This window comes from Geospiza fortis, unplaced genomic scaffold (genome assembly GCF_000277835.1).
Source record: "Geospiza fortis unplaced genomic scaffold, GeoFor_1.0 scaffold26, whole genome shotgun sequence".
NCBI lineage: Eukaryota > Metazoa > Chordata > Aves > Passeriformes > Thraupidae > Geospiza > Geospiza fortis.
This window is the reverse complement of record NW_005054425.1, coordinates 1,576,027-1,598,265: the sequence shown is the minus strand read 5'-3', so window position 1 is coordinate 1,598,265 and position 22,239 is coordinate 1,576,027. Positions and strand designations below refer to the sequence as shown.

Here is a 22,239-nt window from a genome sequence, read left to right as displayed (position 1 = left end):
AATGTGGAACGAGATAAGGCTTAAGGTCCCTTCTAGCCCAAACCACTCTATGTTTCTAAACCCAGACAAGACCCCCCTGTAGGGCCAGTGGGATGGCCCCTGTTGGACTGTGCTGTTTGCACTCCCTAGGACGAAGCTGCTGGAGAGCGAGTCCATGAACGAGTCCCTGCGGCGCAGCCTCTCGCGGGTCTCTGCGCGGGGCCCGTTCCCCGTGGGCTCCTCACCGGGCCCGGGCCTGGCCGGGCTCTGCAGCCCCGCGGCTGCCCTGGACACTGAGGCCTCCGACGTGCTCCGAAGGGCCAAGCAGGACCTGGAGCGCCTCAAGAAGAAAGAGCGGCGGCAGCAAAGGAAGAGGTGAGTGGAGGTGTTGGCAAGGGGGAGGTGTTGGGTAGGGGGAGGCTCAGTCTGTCCCTCTGGGGTTGGGTCTCCTGCTTCCCCCAGCTTTGCTATGGCCAGAGCCCTCACGCCTGCATTCCCCTCCCAGCCCTGCCTGTCCCTGGTCTCCTATTCCCCATCACGTAATTCCAGAAGCTGTTTTACCCAAAGGGTCCAAAAGCAGCAGGGAGGGGAAGGTGGCCCAGCAGAAGCTGTTTCTGCCTCTCTCATGCTGGGACTCACCAGCCCCTCTCTGTTCCCCCCAGCCCAGAGAAGGAGGCGTTTAAGAAGAGGCAGAAACTGCAGCAGGACAATGGGGAGGAGACGGATGAGAATGAGGTGGAAGAGGTGAGTGGGCATTGTGTTCACACTGTGGGAGTGTTTGGGCGGTGGAGCAGTGAAATTACCACCCATGGGACAGGGTCCAAGGTCAGACTGGAAGGGTCACTCTTCTGAGGACTCCATGCTGGAGCAGGGCAGAAGCTGGGTACCCCCCAGTCAGCCTGGGTGTAGAATGAGGAGTCCATGTTTTTGGGGGCTTGGTTTCAATCAGCATAGATGAAGAGGGGTCAGCTAGGAAGGGATGAATGGATCAAATTGCTGTTCCTCTCAACAGGATGTGCTGGGGTTCCAGAAATGGTGCTGCAGCCCCTGGGCATCCTGTGTGGGAGGCTGAGTCCCACCTGGGGGGCCGTGGCCCATTGCTGTAGGGTGAGCTCAGGTTTGGAGGAGGGAGAAGCTGTGGGGAGAAGGACAGACCATCCTGCTGGCTGAGATTAGGCACTCATCTCTTAGGAGGAGGAAGAACAGGATGAGAGTGGCTGTGAGGAAGAGGATGGGCGTGAGGATGAAGATGAGGACTCGGCCAGTGAAGAAAGCCTGGTGGACTCAGACTCGGATGCAGAGGAGAAGGGTAAAGTGGACATCTGTGTGCAGCCATGGGCATGGAGGGCACTTGCTGGCATCTCTGGCAATGAGCTCTGTTCCTGGGGGGGCAGAGCTCACCATGCCCCAGCCGTGTCTGCTCTGTGGGACTTGGAAGAGCCCCAGGGCTGCTGCAGTGCTCTGAGGGCGCTGCTGCTCCCCAGCAGTGGGGGTTCCCATCAGCCCCTCTGCCCTCTCCATATGCTGTGTGTCTTGGTTTGGAAAGACAGGTGCCTGCTAAGGAAGGCAGGAGCCTCCCCTGAAATGGAGAATGTAAACCCTCCCCACCACCCCTGAATTGCTATAAATTTTAAATTAAGGGGCTCTCAGGCAAAAATATGGGAGCAGGAAATAACAGTTCTTTATTAGGGAAGGAAAAAAAAAGGATAAAATAAACAATGCAGTCCACTAGAACAACACTGCCAGAGTCAGAACCCAACCTGACACCCTGTGGGTCAGGGTATTGGTGGCAGTCCAATTGGAATTGTGGCTCAGCCCTCCTGCAGTGTCAGGGGTGGTTCTGCTGGAGCAGGGATCCTGGAGAAAGGTGCAGTCTCTGCCTCTGGAGATCCAGGGGAAGAAGAGGCAGCTGCTGTTCCTCTGGGCAATCCAGTGGAGAAAGCCGTGCTGGTGTCTCAAAACCTCTGGATTCTATCCGGGTAGGAATGCTTGGCTCCTCCCTCTGGGCTCACATCTCCCAGTGGGATGCTGTAGTTCTTATCAGCCATGCAGTGACATTCAATAGCTGTTATCAGCAGGTGTCCCCTTCCGAGGGAGGAGTGATTGTGATCACTCAGAGAGAGATAAGGCAAACTGCCCACTTGACAAAAGATAATCTGCCATACAGATGGTAATGGAAAACATCTTGCCTTGCAATCTTCAACACTGTGACTCAGTGGGGCCATGCAAGTGATGCTTCCCGTGCCTCCCAGCCTGACTTTCTCCTCTGCCTCCAGCTGTGAATTTCCAGGCTGACCTGGCAGATCTGACCTGTGAGATTGAGATCAAGCAGAAGCTGATTGACGAGCTGGAGAACAGCCAGCGGCGGCTGCAGACCCTCAAGCACCAGTATGAGGAGAAGCTGATCCTACTGCAGAACAAGATTCGAGACACGCAGCTGGAGCGGGACCGGGTCCTGCAGAACCTCAGTGAGAACTGCCTCACCCTTGGGATCCCATTCCCAGACCCCAGTTCCAGCTCAAGCCCAGCTAACTCTAAGTCAAAGCATCCACCCCTTGCTCTGGTAGAGCTCTGTCATCCCCCTGCCTCTCCTTGAATCGCTGGCACCCCCAAGACTCTGCTTGCCTTGCCATGGGAGCAGCATCAGTCAGCTGCACAGCTCTGCACCCTGCTGGTGCTGCAGAAGGGTGGCAAAGCCTCTTCCAGCCTTGAGCACCACTTCATGAGCTGGGGGGACTCCTGGGGAAACTGAGGGGCTGAGGGGCAAAAGAGCCAGTGGTGTGCCTGATCTCCAGGCTTAAACAGGGCAGGGTCACCCCTATGTGTGGCTGTGTGTCCCAATCTGCAGCTCTGCTCAGGTCAGCCCTGTGTCTCCACTCTGTGCTGAGCTCTTCCAGCAGGGATTCCCAGACAGACCCCAGTTCCTGATGGGTGAGGGGGGCTCAGATGGGACGTGGAGGGATGCAGTGCTGGGTGCCTCCAGGCAGGGCTGTGGGTACAGCAGGATCCTGAGGTGCATTGTGAGCTCTCTCCCCACCCACCAGGCACCATGGAGTGCTACACTGAGGAGAAAGCCAACAAGATCAAGGCAGACTATGAGAAGCGGCTGAAGGAGATGAACAGGGACCTGCAGAAGCTGCAGGCAGCCCAGAAGGAGCACGCTCGCCTGCTCAAGAACCAGTCCCGCTACGAGCGGGAGCTGCGCAAGCTGCAGGCAGAGGTGGCCGAGATGAAGAAGGCAAAGGTACCTGGATGTGCCGGGGCAGGGAGGGATCCTGGACAAGCTTGGAGCAGCGTTTTGCACTCTGGTGGGAAGTGCAGAGTGCTGTGTGCTGGGTGTGGGGTGCCCCGGGGCGGTGGCACAGCGGCCCCTCCTTGCAGGTGGCGCTGATGAAGCAGATGCGGGAGGAGCAGCAGCGGCGCCGGCTGGCCGAGACCAAGAGGAACCGGGAGATCGCGCAGCTCAAGAAGGAGCAGCGCCGGCAGGAGGTCAGAGCCTGGCATGCCCCGTGCAGGGGGCTGGTCTGGCTGGGAAGGGGGTGTTTGTCCTGCTCTGGCACTCCAGGTGCTCACAGATAGCTTGGTGAAGCCTCACTGGAGGTCCTAGCAGAGCACAGCTGGATGAACGGCTTCCAGAGGCTTCCCACTGCTCCTGTTGGAGTTGTGGGGGATGCTGTGGGAGGGGGGAATGTGCAGCCAGAGCCAGCTCAAAGCTGGGAGCCTCCTCGTTGTTAAAATCAGGAGTGAGACTGTGCCAAAGGGAGCACTGGGACTGCGACGACATCTGGGCTGGACCTCAGAAGTGTCTTTTTCTTTCTCACTCATGCAGTTCCAGATCAGGGCTCTGGAATCTCAGAAGCGACAGCAGGAAATAGTGCTGCGGAGGAAAACCCAGGAGGTGAGGAAAGGGGGTTTCCTCCACATAGTCCCCAGCTTCCATGGGGGTCTGGGCCCCAGTGCTGGGCTCAGAGAAATCCCATCTTTCAGACAGGGCTGGCTTTGGGAATGGGGTCCCCAAAAGGCAGGGAGAGGTTTTATGGCTCAGGAGCCGGGTGGGAAATGGATGTAGGCAGCAGCAGAGTTCCCCATCCCAAGCAGCAGAGCCTGGTGGCAGGAATGGGCTACGAGCGGAGAGGGGGAGCCCCATGAGGCACAAACATCCCTGGGCTTTGCTGCTCTCAGACCTGTGGGGACCTGGGGGTGATGCCGATGGGTTTAGGCTGGGTGGGGCTGCCCAGCCTAAACCCATCTGACACCCTTTGCTGTTCCTTTGAGGGAGTCCCCCCTAAGCTGTGTGTTCCCTGGTAGCAGCAGGCACGCAAGGAGACTCCAGATGGCTTCTGAGGGTGCTGATTAGATGAGGGTTTATTGGGGGTCCCACCCCCAGGAGCAGCATGGTTCCTGAGGGAGAAGGGGGGAAGGAGGAGGGAGGGGAAAAGGGCCAAGAGAGAGCCGGGTCTAGCCCTACAGCTTAACAGGGAGATTGAAAGTGGGCACGGAATAAGCCTTGGGCCAATGGGATTACAGATCCATTACACTTCAGGGGAGGATCACAGGCTTGGAATAAACCTTACATTTTCCAGGGGTGAGACAGAGCATGCATTGAACTAAAATGTGACACCACAGACCCCCTCTCTGTCCTCCCTGGGGCAGGTGTCGGCGCTGCGCCGTCTGGCCAAGCCCATGTCTGACAGGGTGGCGGGCAGGGCGGGCCCAAAGCCGCCCATGCTGGACTCGGGCGCCGAGGTCTCGGCCAGCACCACCTCCTCCGAGCCCGAGAGCGGCGCTCGCTCCGTCTCCAGCATCGTGCGCCAGTGGAACAGGAAAATCAACAACTTTCTGGGAGACTCCTCAGCTTCCATTAATGGGGCTCGGCCTGCCAGGTCAGGGAAAGGGCTGGTGGGCGGGGGTGAGACATCCTGGGGATCCCATGCCTGGCTTTTGGTGGGTGGTGGAAATTGAAGGATGGCTTAGTGGCTGCTTAGCGTCCTCTTGAGCCATATTAAATCACTGATTCTGTGATAAGCTGTACTGGCAGAGTGTGACTGTCACCTGGGTTTGAGCTCAAAGCTGGCCTTCCATGAGGATTAAATGTTGTGGCACAAACCCTGCTGGACTCATCTCTTGTCCCACTTTACTAAGAGGAAAAGTTGGGTGATGTATGGTTTCCTCAAGCCAGGTCTCATGAGCTCTTGGAGATCTATATCACACCCAAGATAGCTCAGCTACCTTAGAAGGCATAAAATCAGCTGGATGGCTTCTGTGGTAGTGTTGGAAACAGAAAAGTTTTAATAAAAGGCAAAATAACAAAACTCTATACAGAGAAAAACTGAGCCAGGTGTAAGAGGTTCTTGCTCCTGGTAAAACACCTCACAAAAGTGATTAGTTTTTTTGTTCTTTTCTTTTTTAGTAAATTGCTTAGGTAGGACTTTTTGGCTCCTGTCCATTTGGCTATCCTTAAGTTTGAGGTGAAGTCCCCCAAGTCCTATGAGGTGTCCTTTTACCTAATCAAAGAAAGAAACTTCTAGGCTTTTTTCCTTTTTAAAGAGACAAGGGATAGTTTTGTCACTCTGTCAACAGAGAGCACATTCCTACAGTTGGGCAATGCAGAAACAACACAGATGTATCCTCTGTTTCTGACCAGCCAGATCCCAGATCCTGGGGCAAGCCTAGCTCTCCAGCACGGTGTGGCCATCTGCCCAAATGCCTCTTCTTCCCTCTGGCTGTAGGAAGAAGTTCCCCAAGAAGGGGTCGAGCCAGACCTTCAGCAAAGCCGCCCGCCTCAAGTGGCAGTCGCTGGAGCGGCGCATCTTCGACATTGTCATGCAGAGAATGACCATTGTCAACCTCGAGGCAGACATGGAGAGGCTCATCAAGGTGGCTGCGGCTCTGGGGACAGAGAGGGCTGGGTGGTGGCTGCAGGACAGGGAGGTGGCCATGTGGACAGTGCTAATTTCCTTTCCCTTTTCCCCAGAAACGTGAGGAGCTGTCACTGCTGCAGGAGGCATTGCTGGGCAAGCGGGCAAAGCTGCAGGCAGAGAGCCCCAAGGAGCAGAAGGGTCTGCAAGAGCTGAACGAGGAGATTGAGGTGCTGGGGGCCAACATTGACTATATCAACGACAGCATTTCAGACTGCCAGGCCACCATCATGCAGATTGAGGAGACCAAGGTGGGCAGAAGGTCTGGGTCTGGCGGGCAGAGAGAAAATGAGAGCATCCCTCTGTGGAAAGAGCATCCTTGGGCACAGCCAGCTGGGGCTGGGCTCTGCTCAGAGGACCCAGAGTCCTCTGAGCTATCACTCTTGGTGGGGCTTCACCCACACAGTCACTTCTCGTTAGGTGATTAATTACAGAGAGGAGTTCTGGCAAGTCCTTGCATGGCCATGGACATACTGGTGTCCTGCTGCCCTGGAACTGTAGGGAGCCTGCAGCCCCCATTTGCCCACAGGGCTGGTGGTCACTTGTACCCATGGTTGTTTCATGCACTGGAAACATCCCAGGAGGAGTGGCTTTTTCCCAGCAGAAACCATCTAGATTTTGTGGCCAGTTGTGATACTGGGCATGCAGCTGGGCAGCTCCCAACTCCCCTCAATGCCTGCAGCCTGAAATGGAGGCTGTGTGCTGTCCCTGGCTTGTCCCCAGCTGTCACCTTGATTAGCAGGGATGAAGGGCTGTTGTTAATTCACACTAGGCTTTGGGTTGTGGATTTGGGTGAGCCTGGTGTCTGTTCACTGTCTAGTTTTGTGCCAGAATTTCTCTAGCAGTGTATAAACCCTTCAGCACTGGACAGTCCCATGGCTGGATCTCCCCAGTAGCCACTGGGCAGACTGGGGAAGGTGAGGGTTGGACTGGGTGATGGAAGTGCTGTGCTTGCCATGGAGGCCCATCCAGCAGAAAAGCTACCCTACTCGTCCAGCCCTTGTCTCTCTGTGTTTCAGGAGGAGCTGGACTCCACAGACACCTCGGTGGTGATCAGCTCCTGCTCCCTGGCCGAAGCCCGGCTGCTGCTGGACAACTTCCTGAAAGCCTCCATCGACAAGGTGTGGGGCAGGCAGGGCTGTGCATTTGTGACAGGGCTTCTTTCTGGGTGCCAGGGTGGGGCCTGGTGCCGGGACCTCGCCTGAGTGCCAGCATTGCCTGTGCAGGGGCTGCAGGTGGCCCAGAAGGAGGCGCAGATCCGGCTGCTGGAGGGGCGCCTGCGGCAGACGGACGTGGCCAGCTCCTCACAGAACCACGCCCTGCTGGATGCCCTGAGGGAGAAGGCTGAGTCCCACCCCGAGCTGCAGGCACTGATCCACAATGTCCAGCAAGGTGGGGCCTGAGGCAGGTGCAGCTTCAGGCCAGGTGTGCTGCCTGTGGGCTGGGTGCCCACCTGGACTGGGCCTGCAGGAAGCACCTGGAGGAGCTGTGGCTGGGACCCTGCCCAAGGGCCCTGTTGGGTGGGAGTGTGTGCCCTGGATAACAGGGACAGGGACTGGGTCACCCCAAATGCCTTCCTGGCCATGGATAACAGGGACGGGGACTGGGTTATCCCCCATACTCCCCTGGCCATGGATAACAGGGACGGGGACTGGGTTATCCCTCATGCCCTCCTGGCCATGGATAACAGGGACAAGGATTGATTCACCCCCATGACCTCCTGGCCATGGATAACAGGGACAAGGTCTGGGTTATCCCTCATGCCTTCCTAGGCTGTCCCCTCTGCTGCAGGGTTTGGAGGGGCTGGTGACAGTGGGGTCCCCTCTGGGTCCCCTCTGCTGATGCATTGTCTCCCTCTCACAGAGAATGGCTACACCAGCACAGATGAGGAAGTTTCAGAGTTCAGCCTGGCCTCAGATGGCAGGTGAGCACCCAGCCTGGCACTGCCTGATGCCATTCATGGACCTCATAGAGGGGCATGGATGAACAGAGCCCCACCTGAGCTTTTCTATGGTGCCCAGCCCTTGGTGGGGGGAGCAGGATGTCTCTTGGACACGAGCAGGGAGTGAAAGCTTGGTCATTCCTTGGAGAAAGGGTGCTGGGGGACAGAGGGTGACCCAAGGAGTCTGGTGGAGCAGTGGCACCAGCTTTCTGAAGAGAGTTTGGCACTGAAGATCCATTTTTGCTCCTTTCTCCTTGCAGCATCTCCCAGTCTTTCACCATGAAGGGCTCAGCAAGCCAGGATGACTTCAAGTTCAAGGTTAGTTGGCCTTTTTGTGTGGCCTGGTCACAGAGGCTGGGAGGAGGGATGGAGGGATGTTCAGTGATGCTTCACGCCTCTGCTCTGCAGTCTGAACCTTGGGGAGCCAGGCTTGGCATAAGGCAGCATGGCTGCCTTATGGATGGGCAGAACCAAGGTCTCCTGCTACAGTGGTCCTGTCCTGGAGCACCAGAGACTTGGGAAGCACCCACCACACCAGTCAGTACCTTCCAAATCTGAGTGGCACTGAGGACATCCCCATGGAGGGAAGCAGCCACTGTTCTGTACAGGCTGTCATGTTTGCTGGAGAGCTGGCTGATGGGGATCCCGGTGGGATGTGGGGGAGCTGGTTTGTGGCCAGAGAGCACAAACTCTTCCTGCTCCCATTGCCCCCGTGTGCCCACCCTGAGCCCTCTGCCCTGCTCTAGGGAGAGCCCAAGCTTTCGGGGCAGATGAAGGCAGTGTCAGCTGAGTGTCTGGGACCCACGCTGGACGTGTCCACCAAGAACATCACCAAGTCCTTGGCATCCCTCATGGAGATCAAGGAGGACGGGATCGGCTTCTCCATCCGGGACCCCTATTACAAGGAGAAGGTGTCCCGCACCATCAGCCTGCCCACCCGGGGCAGCACCTTGTGAGCATGGGCCACCAGTGCCTGGGAGGCTCGGGGGCATGGCCTGGGGAGCTGTGCCTGGCCTGTGGAGGTGCAGAGGGGTGAGGGGAGCCCAATCCTGCATCTGTCCATGCTTGGCTACAGCATGCAGTGGGAAATTTCCTCAGCGGGGCTTGGAGAGTGTACTGGTGTCCTTTGCAGATGGAGAGGAGGATACTTCAGAAGCAGGGAAGGAAGGGGGGAGATGGAGAGGGGATACTTCAGAAGCAAGGAGAACAACCACAAGGGTCCCCAGCTCCCTGCTCAGGGTTATCAGCTTTTTTGAAGGTGTCTTGGGCTGCCAAAAGCCTCTGCATTCTGCCTCGAGATTGTGACTCCAGCCCAATCTCTTGTTTGCTCTTGTGGGGGAGGACAGAGGTGTTCATTGTGGAGGGATCCTGGGGCAGGGCAGGCACCCACTCTGCTTTGTTCACTTGCTGCAGTCCCAGGCAGTCCCGGGGCTCGGACACCTCCCCCCTGACCCGGCGGAAATCCTACGACCGTGGGCAGCCTGCCAGGTGAGCCTGGGAGAAACACGGACATGGGCAGGGGGGCTGTGTGGCCCAGGATTCTTTCTGGGCCCAGTCAGGTGCCAGGTGAGCAGTTCCCAAGTCATGTGTCCCTCTGATCCTTTGGCTCAGGCCTGCAGACATTGGCTTCACACCGCCCTCCTCCCCACCCACCCGTCCGCGCAACGACCGCAACGTCTTCTCCCGTCTCACGAGCACCCAGAGCCAGGGATCTGCCTTGGACAAGTGAGTCCTGCTGGGGTCAGAGTGTCTGAGCAAGGGGAACCCAGACCAGGATAGCACATGGGCTGTGCTGAGTCCTGTGGGGGTGTATAGCATCACCAGGGCTTGGATTGGCTCCAGCCAGTGTCCTGTCATCTCTTGACCTCCCTGCTTCTCCCTGTGATGGAGCAGCTGCCATGGCAGGGCTGTGCTCCTGCCCACTGTGCCCCTCTGAGCTCACAATGCTCTGCCTGCAGACAGGGCGGTGCCAGACTTGGACTCCTGGAAAGACAAGTTGCAGCATGGGTGAGGGGATGAGGGCTCAGAGGAAGCTGATGGACTGGCATCCAGCCACAAATGCTGCTCCAGCCTCTCCTGGCAGCAGGTCAGGTGCTGCTCTGGGCTTGCTAGCAGCGCTGGTGTTCCCTGATGGAGACCTGCTGTCTGTTCCTCACATGCCCTCCTGCTCTTCTGCTCTCCCTTGGTTCTCCATGTGTGCTTCTCCTTCTCCCTCCCTCCTCTCCTTCTCTCTGTCCTACACTGGCTTGGATGCAATAACAATCTTCCACCTCTGACTCCACTGCTGCCTTCTCTAGTCTGGGTTTTCTCTCCCATAATCCTGCTAATTTTCTGCCCCTAGGTCTGATGACAGCGATTCCTCTGTCTCGGAGGTGCTGAGGTATAGACAATTCTATTTATTATCCCTTCCTCTGCTCCTCCTTCTCTCTGTCAGATGCCTGCTCTCCCTGTCCCTGCATGCTCTGCCTGCAGTTTGCTGCTCTCCCCCCATCCCGGCTTGTGTGTCTGTCACTCCTGGCATGCCACCTCTGCTGCCTGGTGCTGTCAGTTCAAGCTGTTCCTGCTTGGATTAGCCCTTGGTGCGTGGTGCTGGGCTCACTGGTGGGTGCTGGCTGCTTTGGGTTGGCAGCATGTTCTCCTCCAGCTCTGATGGGTTCTTGCCAGCATGAGGCCACCACGTCCCAGCCCTTCCCCAGCTCTCCAGCAGGATGGTGAGATGATGGGGAAGGGTGCTTGCAGTACATCCTTGGTGCAAGCTTCTTCCAGGCAGTTATCTCAGGTTCAGCTCGTGCCTGGTTGTGCTGCCCTGGTGCTGAGTTGGAAAAGGTCAGTCTCTCCCTAAAGAAATCTCAGATTGTGGTGCAGAGCTCAGCCTTGGAGTTAAGGTTCTCCTGGGCTTCTCTCCCTGCATCCACCTCACTACAGAGGTCTCCCAGAACAAGGGCCACATTTCCCCCATCCTTTAGGAACATTGCAGCCTTCCAGTGCCTGAAGGGGCTTGTAACAGAGAGGGAGAGCAATTTTGTACATGGGCAAATAGTGACAGGACAAGGGGGAACAGTTTAAAACTGAAAGAGGAGAGATTTGGACTAGATTTTAGGAAGGGATTCTTCCCTGTGAGGGTGGGCAGGCCCTGGCACAGCTTTTCCAGAGCAGCTGTGGCTGCCCCATCCCTGGAAGTGTCCAAGGCCAGGTTGGATGGGGTTTGGAGCCACCTGGTCTAGTGGAAGGTGTCCCTGCTCATGGCACGGGCATGGAATGAGATGGTGCCTAAAGTCCCTCCCAACCCAACCCATTCCATGATTCCATGATCAGCTGTCCAGCACCCAGGTGTCCCCTCCCTCTGCCTGTGCCCTGAGCTCCTGCAGGCCCCCTGTCACTGGGGAGGTGACACCAGACCAGTCTGAGAGGGTCACTCTGGGCAGTTTGTAGTCAGGGAGCCACTCAAAGTCCATGGAGGATGCAGCACAGGGATTTCCCCTTGGATTCAGTTGCTTTGAGGCTGGTGGAAGCTCTGGGAGTGAGGGGAGGGCTGTTGGCTTGGCTTTGGTAAGTGCAGAGCTGAGGAACATCACATGCATGTGATTTCCAAACCCAATTAATGAGCCTGTGCTTGTCCTCACAACTAATGCAAGCCTTGCCCTTCTCTAGCCCCATGCATCAGTTTGCCTGCCTGTAAGAAGAAACTAGCACAACTTGGGGTGTTGTGGCTGTGCTTGTGACCAGGTCACACCCCTGCCAGGGGTCACACACAGGAGGGTCAGGCTGGTGGTGCTCAGCACCTGAGCATGTCTGAAGTGGAGGGTTTGGCAGGTGATGTCCCCCAGGACACAGAGCAGTGTTCCTCGGCAGGGGTAGGTGCTCTCCTGCCCAGAGCCAGCAGTGGGGACAGGAACAGCCATTGCAGCAGGGATGTGGGGGGCAGATGCTGGTGCTGCCCTTTGTCACCCTTGGGATCTGTGTGAAGGAGCGAGGCCCTGTCTTCAAATGCCACCAGCCAGAGGGTGACAGCCTCCAAGGGATGGGGTGCTGATACTGGAACTCTGAAACATTATCCCAGGAGAGCTCCAGCTTCAGGCTGGAGAGGGCACAGCTTGCCCCAAAATGGACCTCAGGCCAAGGAGCTGAGTCTCCTGAACTGTCCTGCGTCTGTGCTGGTGAGACAGGAGAGGTTTGGAGGGAGAGCAGAGGTCACTGGGCAGCCTCCCCCTTTCCCTGTCTGATGGCAGGGACAGAGGTGGGCAGGGGGTGCCCATGGGGACATTCTGGGGTTTCCACAGAGACCTCAGCTCAGACAGGCCACCTTCAGGTGGAGCAGCCTGTCTCACTCGGGGCTTGGTGTGAGCCAGCTCATGTTCTTCCATGCCCTGGGGCTGTGGGCACCGTGCCTCTCCACCCTGCACTGTACCTGTTCTCTCTCTCCTGTGAAGGGGCATCATCAACCCGGTGGGTGGCACCAAGAATGCCCGGACAGCCCCTCTGCAGTGTGTCTCAGTGGCAGAGGGGCACACCAAGCCTGTCCTCTGCCTGGATGCCACCGATGAGCTGCTCTTCACCGGTTCCAAAGGTGGGTGATGGGCAGGGAGGATGCAGATGCTGTGGGAGCAGGGGAAATGTTGGCATTACAGGGATGGTCCTGTCTTCAGTGTTGAGCCCTGCCCCTGTGCTGGGGCTGGCTGGCTCCTTTCCTCTGGCCCTGTGGGTGGGGGGACATGCTCAGAGGCAATATTGTCCCTAGGCCACCAAGCCCTTAGAGGAGACCCCCCAACACTCTTGGGCACGTTGTTCCTCCCACAGACCGCAGCTGCAAGATGTGGAACCTGGTGACAGGCCAGGAAATCGCCTCTCTCAAGGGCCACCCCAACAATGTGGTCTCCATCAAGTACTGCAGCCACACGGGGCTGGTGTTCACCGTGTCCACGTCGTACATCAAGGTGTGGGACATCCGCGACTCCGCCCGCTGCGTCCGCACGCTCACGTACGTCAGCTCGGGGACCTGGGCACTCTGGGCTTCTCTGGCTCTGCAGAAGCCATTTCCAGAACCTGCAGGGGCTGGGGATGTGGCCAGATACACCTCCTTAGTGCCAGTTTGCAGTGCTGCTTCCCCAGGGAACAGGGAGGTTGGGAGAGGTTGGGGGTGGGGGAACTCATGGGGACTCCTGCAGCAAAGACTTGGGGTCATAAAATCACAGAATATGCTGAGTTGGAAAAGACCCATCAGGATCATCAAGTCCACCTCCTGGCCTTGTGCAGGACAGCCCAACAATCCCATCCAGTGTCTGGGAGCATTGTTCAAACACTTCTTGAACTCAGACAGGCTCGGAGCTGTGCCCATTTCCTGGGGAGCCTGTTCAGTGCCCCAGCACCCTCTGGGGAAGAACCTTTTCCTATGAAAGGGAAGAGATCAGTACCTGTCCCTCTGCTGCCCCTCAGGAGGATGTTGAAGACCCCAGTGAGGTCTCCTCTAGGCTGAACAAACCAAGTGACCTCAGCTGCCCCTCATGAGGCTTCCCCTCCAGACCTTTCACCATTGTCATGGCCCTCCTTAGGATGCTCTCCAATGGTTTAATGTCTTTTTTATATTGTGGTGCTCAAAACTGCACCAAGGACTTGAGGTGAGGCTACCCCAGTGCAGAGCAGGGCAGGACAATCCCCTCTGCCCAGCTGGCCATGCTGTGCCTGGTGTGTCCAGGACATGGATGTCCCTCCTGGCTGCCAGGGCACTGCTGGCTCATTTACATTGACCAGGATGCCCAGGTCCCTTCCCACAGCTGCTCTCCAGCCTCTGTTCCCTGCTGTGTACACACAGCCAGGGCTGCTGTGTCCCAGGTGCAGAATCCAGCGCTTGTTAAGGGTCAGGAGCTTTGTAGAGGTTTTGCAGCTGTTCTGAGAGCTGGCAGCTCCCATGGAGGGCACAGCCACAAACAGCAGAGAGGCTGGGTAAATCACGGCCTCTTCAGTGGGAAACATGGGGCTCTGTGAGGAGTTTGAGGACCAGAAGGGATTGTGGAACAGATGGTAGCTGTGGCTGCCAGTCTGGAGTAGGGCTCAAAGGTTAGGACAGTATGGTAGGGAGTAATAGGAGCCTTCTCGAGCCAGGTCTCATAAGCTCTTGGAGGTTTATTACTCACCCAAGATATCTCAGCTACCTTTGGAGGCATAAAATCAGCAGGATGGCTTCTGAGGTAGTGTTGGAAACAAAAAGGTTTAATGAAAGGCAAAATAACAGAGAAAAATCGAGCCAAGTGCAAGAGGTTCTTGCTCCTGGTAAAACACCCCACAAAAGTGATTTGTTTCTTTGTTCTCTTCTTTTTCTAGTAAATTGCCCAGCTGGGACTTTTTGGCTTCTGTCAAATTGGCTGTCCTTAAGTTTGAGGTGAAGTCCCCAGGCCTATGAGGGGGTTTTTTCACCTAATTGAGGAGAGAGTGTTCTGGGCTTCTTTCCTTTTTAAGGGGACAAAGGATAGTTTTGTCACTCTGTCAGCATGGGGCACATTCCTATAGTGGGTCAGAGTTACCCACTTGCTCTGGCACAGGTCTCCTTTCTCCATCCAGCCTCAGCTCACCTGCCTTGGCTTCTCTCTTGGCACAGAGGCCAAGACCTCGCTGCCCTGTGCTGGGTGCCAGCACTCACCAGCTCTTCCTGTGGGAAGCAGAGAGGCACGGGAGGAGAGCAGAGCACACTCAGCTGGAAGCCAGGGCAGGATGCTCCGAGTCATGCACAGACCCTGATCCTTGGCTGCCTTTGCAGGCTGGCCTGTGGGACAGGGCTCCTGTTGGTCCCATTGTGGCCAGAGGGACAGGGATCCTTCAGGGCCTTTCCTCAGTGTGGGACCCAGCTGTGGCAGCCTGGGGACAGCCCCGTGGTTCCTCAGTGCCTCTGGTCTCATCCTCCCTGATGAGAGCCTCAGGTTTTGGCTTTTCTATTTTTCACATTCTGTGCTGCTTTAGTGGGTGGGTCTGGGTTTCACATTAGGGGATGGTGAGCTCTGTGCACAGAGCAGAGAGACAAAACAATTCCTGCTCTAGCTGGGGACCAAGGACAAATGATCCAAATCTCAGGCCCAAGAGCAAAAACAACATGGAATGAAGAGAGAAAAACAAGGATGGGACTTCATGGGCTAAAGCTGTAATTGGACAATTAACTCCAATATGCAAATGGAGCAGAACTTATAAAAGTGTGAGACCCCATGACCAGCTGTGCATTTTGTGACCATTTTGGGTTCACCTGGGCTGTAGCCCTGGCTGGTGTTGGAATACAAGCCCCTCAGGGCACAGGCCTGGAGGGAAATCTAAGCACAAGGATTGAACTGAAACCTCTGGGGAAACTGAGATATATGAAGCTACAAAGTGAAATAGAAATACAGATTTAGAATATAGATTTTAGCTTTTAGTAGAAACTTATACTAAGTGCCCTGAGTATCTAAAAAGCTGCAATAGAGAATAAAAGCTTTTTTGTCTTTAGGCACAATTCTACCATAGTAGTGGTATTTCCATAAGGTTGCTTTGCCCCAGATAAAATGTAAACTGTTGGGCTCTTGTGCTGCCCAAGGTGGATCCATTGAGGCCTCCTAATAAATCCCTTCTTTATTCTTTAGCTCTGTCTAGTCTCTGTTCTAGGCTCTGTTCAGCCTTGACAAGGTATCTCCTGTGGTAATCACATATCCCTGAACAGAGAGAGACATAGCTCTCCCAGGATTTTCCTGGGAAGCTGGGAGAAAGCTCAGGGAAAAGAATGAGAAACAATTCTTATCTCCACTTACTGCACCTGTCATTGTGCACGTGTGGAATGTGTTATGGAGATTTCTTCACCAAAGGGTGATTTTATAATTGGCCACTGGTGATGGTGCTTTGGATTCAAGGACCAGTTATGTCAAAGCTGTATTGGACTGTCTGCAAGGGAGATGGGGGCGGGGTCTGATGGCTTGACCTGGATGCCACAACCTTCCCAGAGAGAGGTCCTGCAAGAGACAACTTTCTAGGGGTCTCAGGCAGTCCTTCAGCTGCAGGGCAAGCTCAGCAAGGGGCAGCCAGCTCAGCTCTCAGCAGGGATTTCAGCTCTTGGTGATTTCAGCTGTGCCTTGTGAGGTGTCCCCTGGCCCACACAGGGACAAAGAGACAGAAGCATCATGTGGTTATTCCACAGAGTTCCTTTATTCCAGCACCTTGCAAAGGAGGCCAGGGACACCAACCCCCTCCTGAACAGGGCACGAACTGGGGTTTTATGGGGAAAAGCAGGGGTGGTACAAAGGGGGAAAGCCAATCAGTCCCAACAAACCTACATGGGGTTCCAAAGCATGCTGGGAACTCACCATGACCACGGGGGATTTCTCAGTCCAGGAGAGTTTGAGAAGATTTTGTCACAGCCCATTGAAGGGGTATCTCTCCAAGGGAGAGGGCTGGCATGCCCACCTGTCTCCACAGATGGGTTTTTTCTTAATAGGATAATATAGTATTATAGTATAATATAGTATTATCAGGGGGCCCCATCACAGGAATGATTGACATCTGACTCCAAGGCTTTGGAATGCTGAACACTCTCTTTTATTATACTATATTATACTATATTTATATTACAAAGAATGCTAAAGAATACTAAAGAAAACTGGTAACTGTCTCTTGACAGTCAGGCAACAGCTTTGTGTGATTGGCCAAGGAAACACAACAATCCTCAACAAAATCCAATTACCAAATTCCTTCAGGTAAACAATATCCTAACACATTCTACAGGTGAAAAACAACAGGAGCAGAGAATAGAGATAAGAATTGTTTTTCTCTTTTCTGAGGCTTCTCTCTGCCTTTCCCAGAAAATCCTTGGGAAAAATTGTGCCTTGCTTTTCTCTGTGAAGAGAAATCCAGCCACATAGTATAGGATAGTAGAGTGAAGTTCTAGGCTGGGGGTGGTGTGGCTGGACAGTGCCCAGGCAGAAAGGGACCTGGGGGCACTGATGGACAGCAGGCTGAACATGAGCCAGCGGAGTGCCCTGGTGGCCAAGGATGCCAACGGCCCCTGGCCTGGATCAGGAATGGTGTGGCCAGCAGGAGCAGGGAGTCATTCTGCCCCTGTACTGGCACTGGTGAGGGCACACCTCGAGTGCTGTGTCCAGTTCTGGGCCCTCAGTTTGGGAAGGACGTTGAGACACTTGAGCATGTCCAGAGGAGGCAACGAGGCTGGAGAGGGGCTTGGAAAAACCCTGTGGTGAGGAACCCCTGAGGGAGCTGGGGGTGCTCAGCCTGGAGAAAAGGAGACTCAGGGGTGACCTCATTGCTCTGGAAAAAGTTTTTCATGGAAAGAGTGATAAAGTTCTGGAATGGCTGCCTGGGGAGGTGGTGGAGTCCCCATCCCTCGGTGTGTTTAAAACAAGCCTGGATGTGGCACTGGGTGCCAAGGTTGAGTTGAGGTGTCAGGGAACAGGTTGGACTCAATGGTCTTGAAGGTCTCTTCCATCCTTGTGATTCTGTGATTGCTCAGCCTCCTGCAATCATGGAGTCAATGCTAATTACTCCAGTCAGGTACAATCCATCACCCCTTTGAACTCTCCCCCTTCAGGTCGTCTGGCCAGGTGATCTCTGGGGACGCGTGTGCCGGGACCAGCAGCCGCATGGTCACCAGCGTGCAGGGCGAGCACCAGATCAACCAGATCGCGCTCAACCCCGCGGGCACCGCGCTCTACGCGGCCGCCGGCAACACCGTGCGCGTCTGGGAGCTCAGCAGGTCAGGGCTGGGGGCTCAGCAGGTCAGGGCTGGGGGGCTGAGCAGGGCAGGGCTGGGGGGCAGAGTAGCCTGAAATGATCCCCCTGAGCAAAATGAAGTCATCCCCCTGGGGGAAATGAAATTATTCCATTGGGCAAAATGAAATGATCCCCTGGGGGAATTGAAATTATTCCACTGGGCAAAATGAGTTGATCCCCCTGGGCAAAATGAAAGCCTTTTGCACAGTGGGAGTTGCCTGGAATATGGATTTTCATTATGCTTTCCTATGGGGCGTTAGTGATTTTGGTTTAAAAAAATGTTAAAGATTTTTTAAAGATTTAAATTGAAGATCTTCAATTTAAGATTTTGAAATTTGCTTAAATGTAAGAGTTTTAAATTTAAGATTTTTTTTAATTTAAGATTTTTTAAGATAAATCTTAACTTAAGAATTAAAGATTATTTAATATTTAAGATTTAAGACTTTAAAATTTTCTTAAATGTAAGATTTTGAAATTTAAGATTTTTTTAATTTAAGATTTTTTAAGGTAAATCTTAATTTAAGAATTAAAGATTATTTAAGATTTAAGATTTTAAAATTTTCTTAAATGTAAGATTTTTTTTAATTTAAGATTTTTTAAGACAAATCTTAATTTAAGAATTAAAGATTGTTTAAGATTTAAGATTTTAAAATTTTCTTAAATGTAAGATTTTTTAATTTAAGATTTTATTTTAAATAAAAATTTAAGATTTCTTAAGATCATAAATCTTAATTTAAGAATTAAAGATTAATTTAAGATTTAAGATTTAAATTTAATATTTAAGATTTTTAAATTTAACATTTAAGATTTTTTAAAAATTTAAGATTTTTTTAAGCTCATAAATCTTAAGTTGAGATTTAAATTTAAGATCTTCAATTTAAGCTTTTCAATTTTTTTTAAATTTAAGATTTATTTAAAAGTTAAGATTTGAAATCTTTAAAACATTAAGGTTTTTTAAGATCATAAATTTTAATTTAAAAATGAAAGATTAATTTAAGATTTTTTAAGATTTAAGATTTAAATTTCAGATTTTAAGTTTTTAAAAATTTAAGATTTTTTTAGATCACAAATCTTAGTTTAAGAATTAAAGATTAAGATTTAATATTTAAATTTAGGATTTTCTTAAATTTAAGATTTTTAAATTTAAGATTTTTAAATTTTGAAAAATTTAAGATTTTTTAAAGATCATTAATCTTAATTTAAGAATGAAAGATTAATTTGAGATTTAATATTTAAATTTAATGTCTTCTTAAATGTGCACTGGGCAGGGCTTAGCAGAAGGGAAAAAACAAAAGTGGGATGAGCAGCAGGGCCCTGGTTTCCCCTTGTCCTTCTGCCTGCCCAGGGCTGTGAACCCTGTGCTGCAGCCTGGGCTCTGCAGCCAGATGTCTTCACACTCTCAGGCTGTGCAGCCAGATGTTTTCACACTCAGGATGCACAGCCAGATGTTGGCACACTCTGAGGCTGTGCAGCCAGATGTTGGCACGCTCAGCATGCACAGCCAGATGTTGGCACACTCGCAGGATGTGCAGCCAGATGTTGGCACATTCAGGCTGTACAGCCAGATGTTTTCACACTCAGAATGCACAGCCAGATGTTGGCACACTCAGGCTGTACAGCCAGATGTTTTCACACACTCAGGCTGTGCAGCCAGATGTTGGCACACTCCCAGGCTGCTCTCCTCCCTGGATCACAGGCTATGGGCTCTCCCTGCTCACTCTGCCCCAGAAGGAGCAGCCCCGGCTGGGGCACCCAGGGAGGGCTGGGAGAGGCTGGGTTGGAGCTGAGTGTGGGGCTGGGTGTGGGGCTGGGTGTGGGGCTGGGTTGGAGCTGGGTGTGGGGCTGGGGGTGTGAGGGCCCTCGGGAGGGGCCCCAGCACGAGCAGGGGCTGAGCTGTGCCCTTGCTGCCCTCGCAGGCTGCAGCCCGTGGGGAAGCTGAGCGGCCACATCGGGCCCGTGATGTGCCTGACAGTGAGCCAGACACCCAGCAACCACGACCTGGTGGTCACAGGCTCCAAAGATCACTATGTCAAGGTACTCTGCTCCTTGGGGAGCAGCACCCCCAGTCCTGTAGCATCCCATGAACTCTCCCCCCTTGGCCAATCCCCAAGCCCTTAGCCCTGGAAACATCATTAACTACTTACCATAGATCATCCCTCCCAAAGGGAAAACAGTCTTCCCCATGGACTTGGTGTCACAACTTCCTCTGGTTTCTCCTTCCCCTGTCACTGGCTTGGTACCCCTGGTACCACCCCTGGAGGCCAGGCCCTTCTGCCCATCCCTTAGCTCTGCCCCCCACCCCTTCCCCTTTATAAGCTGCCTGCTCCTCGTGGTTCTTCCCCTTTCCCTGGGTTTGTCCTTCAGGGACTGAGTTACCCTGCTGGAATAAACCCTTGCAAAAGAGCCTTCCTTGCCTCTATTGCTGAGCCAGCTGCAGTGAGTGTTGAGTGGAGGTTTGACTGCATTGCCTGAATGTTAACTCAGCCTGCCTTTCAACAGGAGAGCTTTGCTGGGGACAAGAAATAGGCAGCAGCACCTACTGCTTTAACACTCACATTTTTAAAGTCCTGTAGGGAAGCCCAGATATTGGTAACCCCTCACTCTTCTCTCCTCCTGAAAGCTGAGCCCAGATTCTGTTTTCACCTCTGCATGTGAGGTTTTCCCTTGTTTCCTCTTCCCAAATCTTGCCTTTTGCTTAGTCCACAATGCTCCTTTAGGGAAGAAGTTGCATTTCTCTCATGCATCAGACTGTGGTTGGGATTTTCATGTGAGGGCTGACCCAGATGAGCAGTTCACCCTGTTCTGCTCAATAATCCCCCCCTGACAGAGATGCCTTGTGCCTGTTCAGTCACAGTTGCAGCACAGCAGGAGCCTCTCCCTTCCTTTCAGCTTTTAGCAGTTGAATTAGAGCTGTCCCCAGGGAAGGGAGGAGGGGTGGTGAGATGGTGAGACAGGATCCCCCTCAGCTGTTAGTGTGGCTCCAGAGGAGTGTGAAGGCTCACCATGCAGCAGAGTGGGGCTGTCCCTGGTGGCAGATCTCCTCTGCTTGTAGCAGGACCCTCAGCCCCAAAAGCCTCCAGCAGCCAATGCCCAGTCCCATTCCCAAAATCACTCTGGGTGCCCTGAGCCTGGGACAGAGAGGCTGGTGGCCAAACTGCCCAGGGGAGGGAGTCCCCAGTGCCATCTGTGGTTTGTTACCTGCTGCTCTCCCCCAGGTGTTTGAGATCACAGAGGGCATGGTGGGCAATATCAGCCCCACTCACAACTTCGAGCCCCCTCACTACGATGGCATCGAGTGCCTGGCCATCCAGGGAGATGTCCTCTTCAGTGGCTCCAGGGACAACGGCATAAAGAAGTGGGATCTGGAGCAGCAGGAACTTATCCAGGTCTGGAGGGGAGCACAGGGCACAGGGGGGTTGCTGCTGGGGCCTGAGGGGGTTGTCCAGGATCCTGGTGCCAGTGGAGCTCACCAGGGAGGGCACTCCCAGTCCTGGCTGTGTGTGGGTGAGGGTGTGCTGTGCCTCCATAGTTTGTCCAGCAGGGTGCTTGGGATTGCTGGCTCTCCTTCAGAAAGGCTGAGGCATCAGTTGCAGTGTGGGGGCTTGTGCTCCACCCTGAATTCTGGGTTGTTGTCTCCTGCCCAAGGGACAAACCAAGCTGTGACTTTGAGCCACACCCTTGGCTCCTACCTGGGCACCACCAGTTCTCCAGTCCCAGTCAGTCGTGGGGTGTCAGTGAGGAGCTGAGCTCCCTGAGACAGTGAGGACCCACCCAGGATGGGTGCATGAGGCTGCCCCTGGTGCTGCAGGTGAGGTTGGTCATGGCTGTGCTCTGTGCCTCCAGCAAATCCCCAATGCCCACAAAGACTGGGTCTGTGCCCTGGCCTTCATCCCTGGGCGCCCCATGGTGCTGAGCGCCTGCCGAGGAGGCGTCATCAAGGTCTGGAATGTGGACACCTTCACCCCAGTGGGGGAGATCAAGGGCCATGACAGCCCCATCAATGCCATCTGCACCAACTCCAAGCACATCTTCACTGCCTCCAGGTGAGCCCCCAGCGCTCTGCCCCCGTGGCCCCTGGGAAGGGGGAGACCCTGGGTTTGAGCTGTCCCCCCTGGGGCTGGGTGGGTGCTGGGTGAGCAGGGAGTGGGGAGGGAATTGCAGCTTTTTAGTCCCTCCTTCATCTCCTTCTGCCCACTGTAGCCTGCCCACGGCCAGGCCTGCCCGCTGCAGTGCCAAGAGCTGTCCCTGGCCACCCCCTGCCCACGCTCTGGTGATGCCCTGGGTTACTCCCCACGCAGGGACCCCTCTCCCTCGGGGCTGGGCATTGGCTGCTGCTCTCGGGGAGCTCTTCAGCAGCAAGACTCTGATATCCTCTTTTCGACCCTGTCCCTTTTCTCCCTTCCTTTTTCTCTGTCTCTCTCTGCCTCTCCTTCTCCCCCCCTCCCATCTGTGCCACAGTGACTGCCGGGTAAAGTTATGGAATTACGTGCCTGGGCTCACCCCTTGCCTTCCACGACGCGTCCTTGCCATAAAGGGCCGTGCTACTAGTCTGCCTTGACCCTCCTGCTCTTTGACTCTCTTGCTCATGTGCTCCTCTTCCGTCTCTCCTTCCCTTTTCTCTCCATCTCCCCCCTCTCTCTGTCCCTCTCACTGTTGCTTTTGCTCCCC

At 54.1% G+C, this 22,239-nt stretch overlaps 1 protein-coding gene across 1 annotated transcript in view; it reads left to right on the top strand.

Moving 5' to 3' along the window:
* KIF21B (kinesin family member 21B) overlaps nt 1–22,239 on the top strand; it is a 31,815-nt gene that overhangs the window by 7,182 nt on the left and 2,394 nt on the right. Inside the window, exons 9-32 of the mRNA XM_031061751.1 lie at nt 130–354; nt 642–723; nt 1,171–1,288; nt 2,256–2,447; nt 3,024–3,223; nt 3,361–3,468; nt 3,809–3,877; nt 4,633–4,862; nt 5,709–5,856; nt 5,954–6,148; nt 6,917–7,018; nt 7,124–7,289; nt 7,761–7,821; nt 8,100–8,157; nt 8,586–8,791; nt 9,253–9,327; nt 9,451–9,564; nt 10,181–10,219; nt 12,270–12,406; nt 12,637–12,817; nt 17,390–17,554; nt 19,488–19,605; nt 20,787–20,957; nt 21,415–21,614. Coding sequence (XP_030917611.1) covers nt 130–354; nt 642–723; nt 1,171–1,288; nt 2,256–2,447; nt 3,024–3,223; nt 3,361–3,468; nt 3,809–3,877; nt 4,633–4,862; nt 5,709–5,856; nt 5,954–6,148; nt 6,917–7,018; nt 7,124–7,289; nt 7,761–7,821; nt 8,100–8,157; nt 8,586–8,791; nt 9,253–9,327; nt 9,451–9,564; nt 10,181–10,219; nt 12,270–12,406; nt 12,637–12,817; nt 17,390–17,554; nt 19,488–19,605; nt 20,787–20,957; nt 21,415–21,614 — 3,360 coding nt within the window. The remainder of the gene's footprint in view (nt 1–129; nt 355–641; nt 724–1,170; nt 1,289–2,255; nt 2,448–3,023; nt 3,224–3,360; nt 3,469–3,808; nt 3,878–4,632; nt 4,863–5,708; nt 5,857–5,953; nt 6,149–6,916; nt 7,019–7,123; nt 7,290–7,760; nt 7,822–8,099; nt 8,158–8,585; nt 8,792–9,252; nt 9,328–9,450; nt 9,565–10,180; nt 10,220–12,269; nt 12,407–12,636; nt 12,818–17,389; nt 17,555–19,487; nt 19,606–20,786; nt 20,958–21,414; nt 21,615–22,239) is intronic.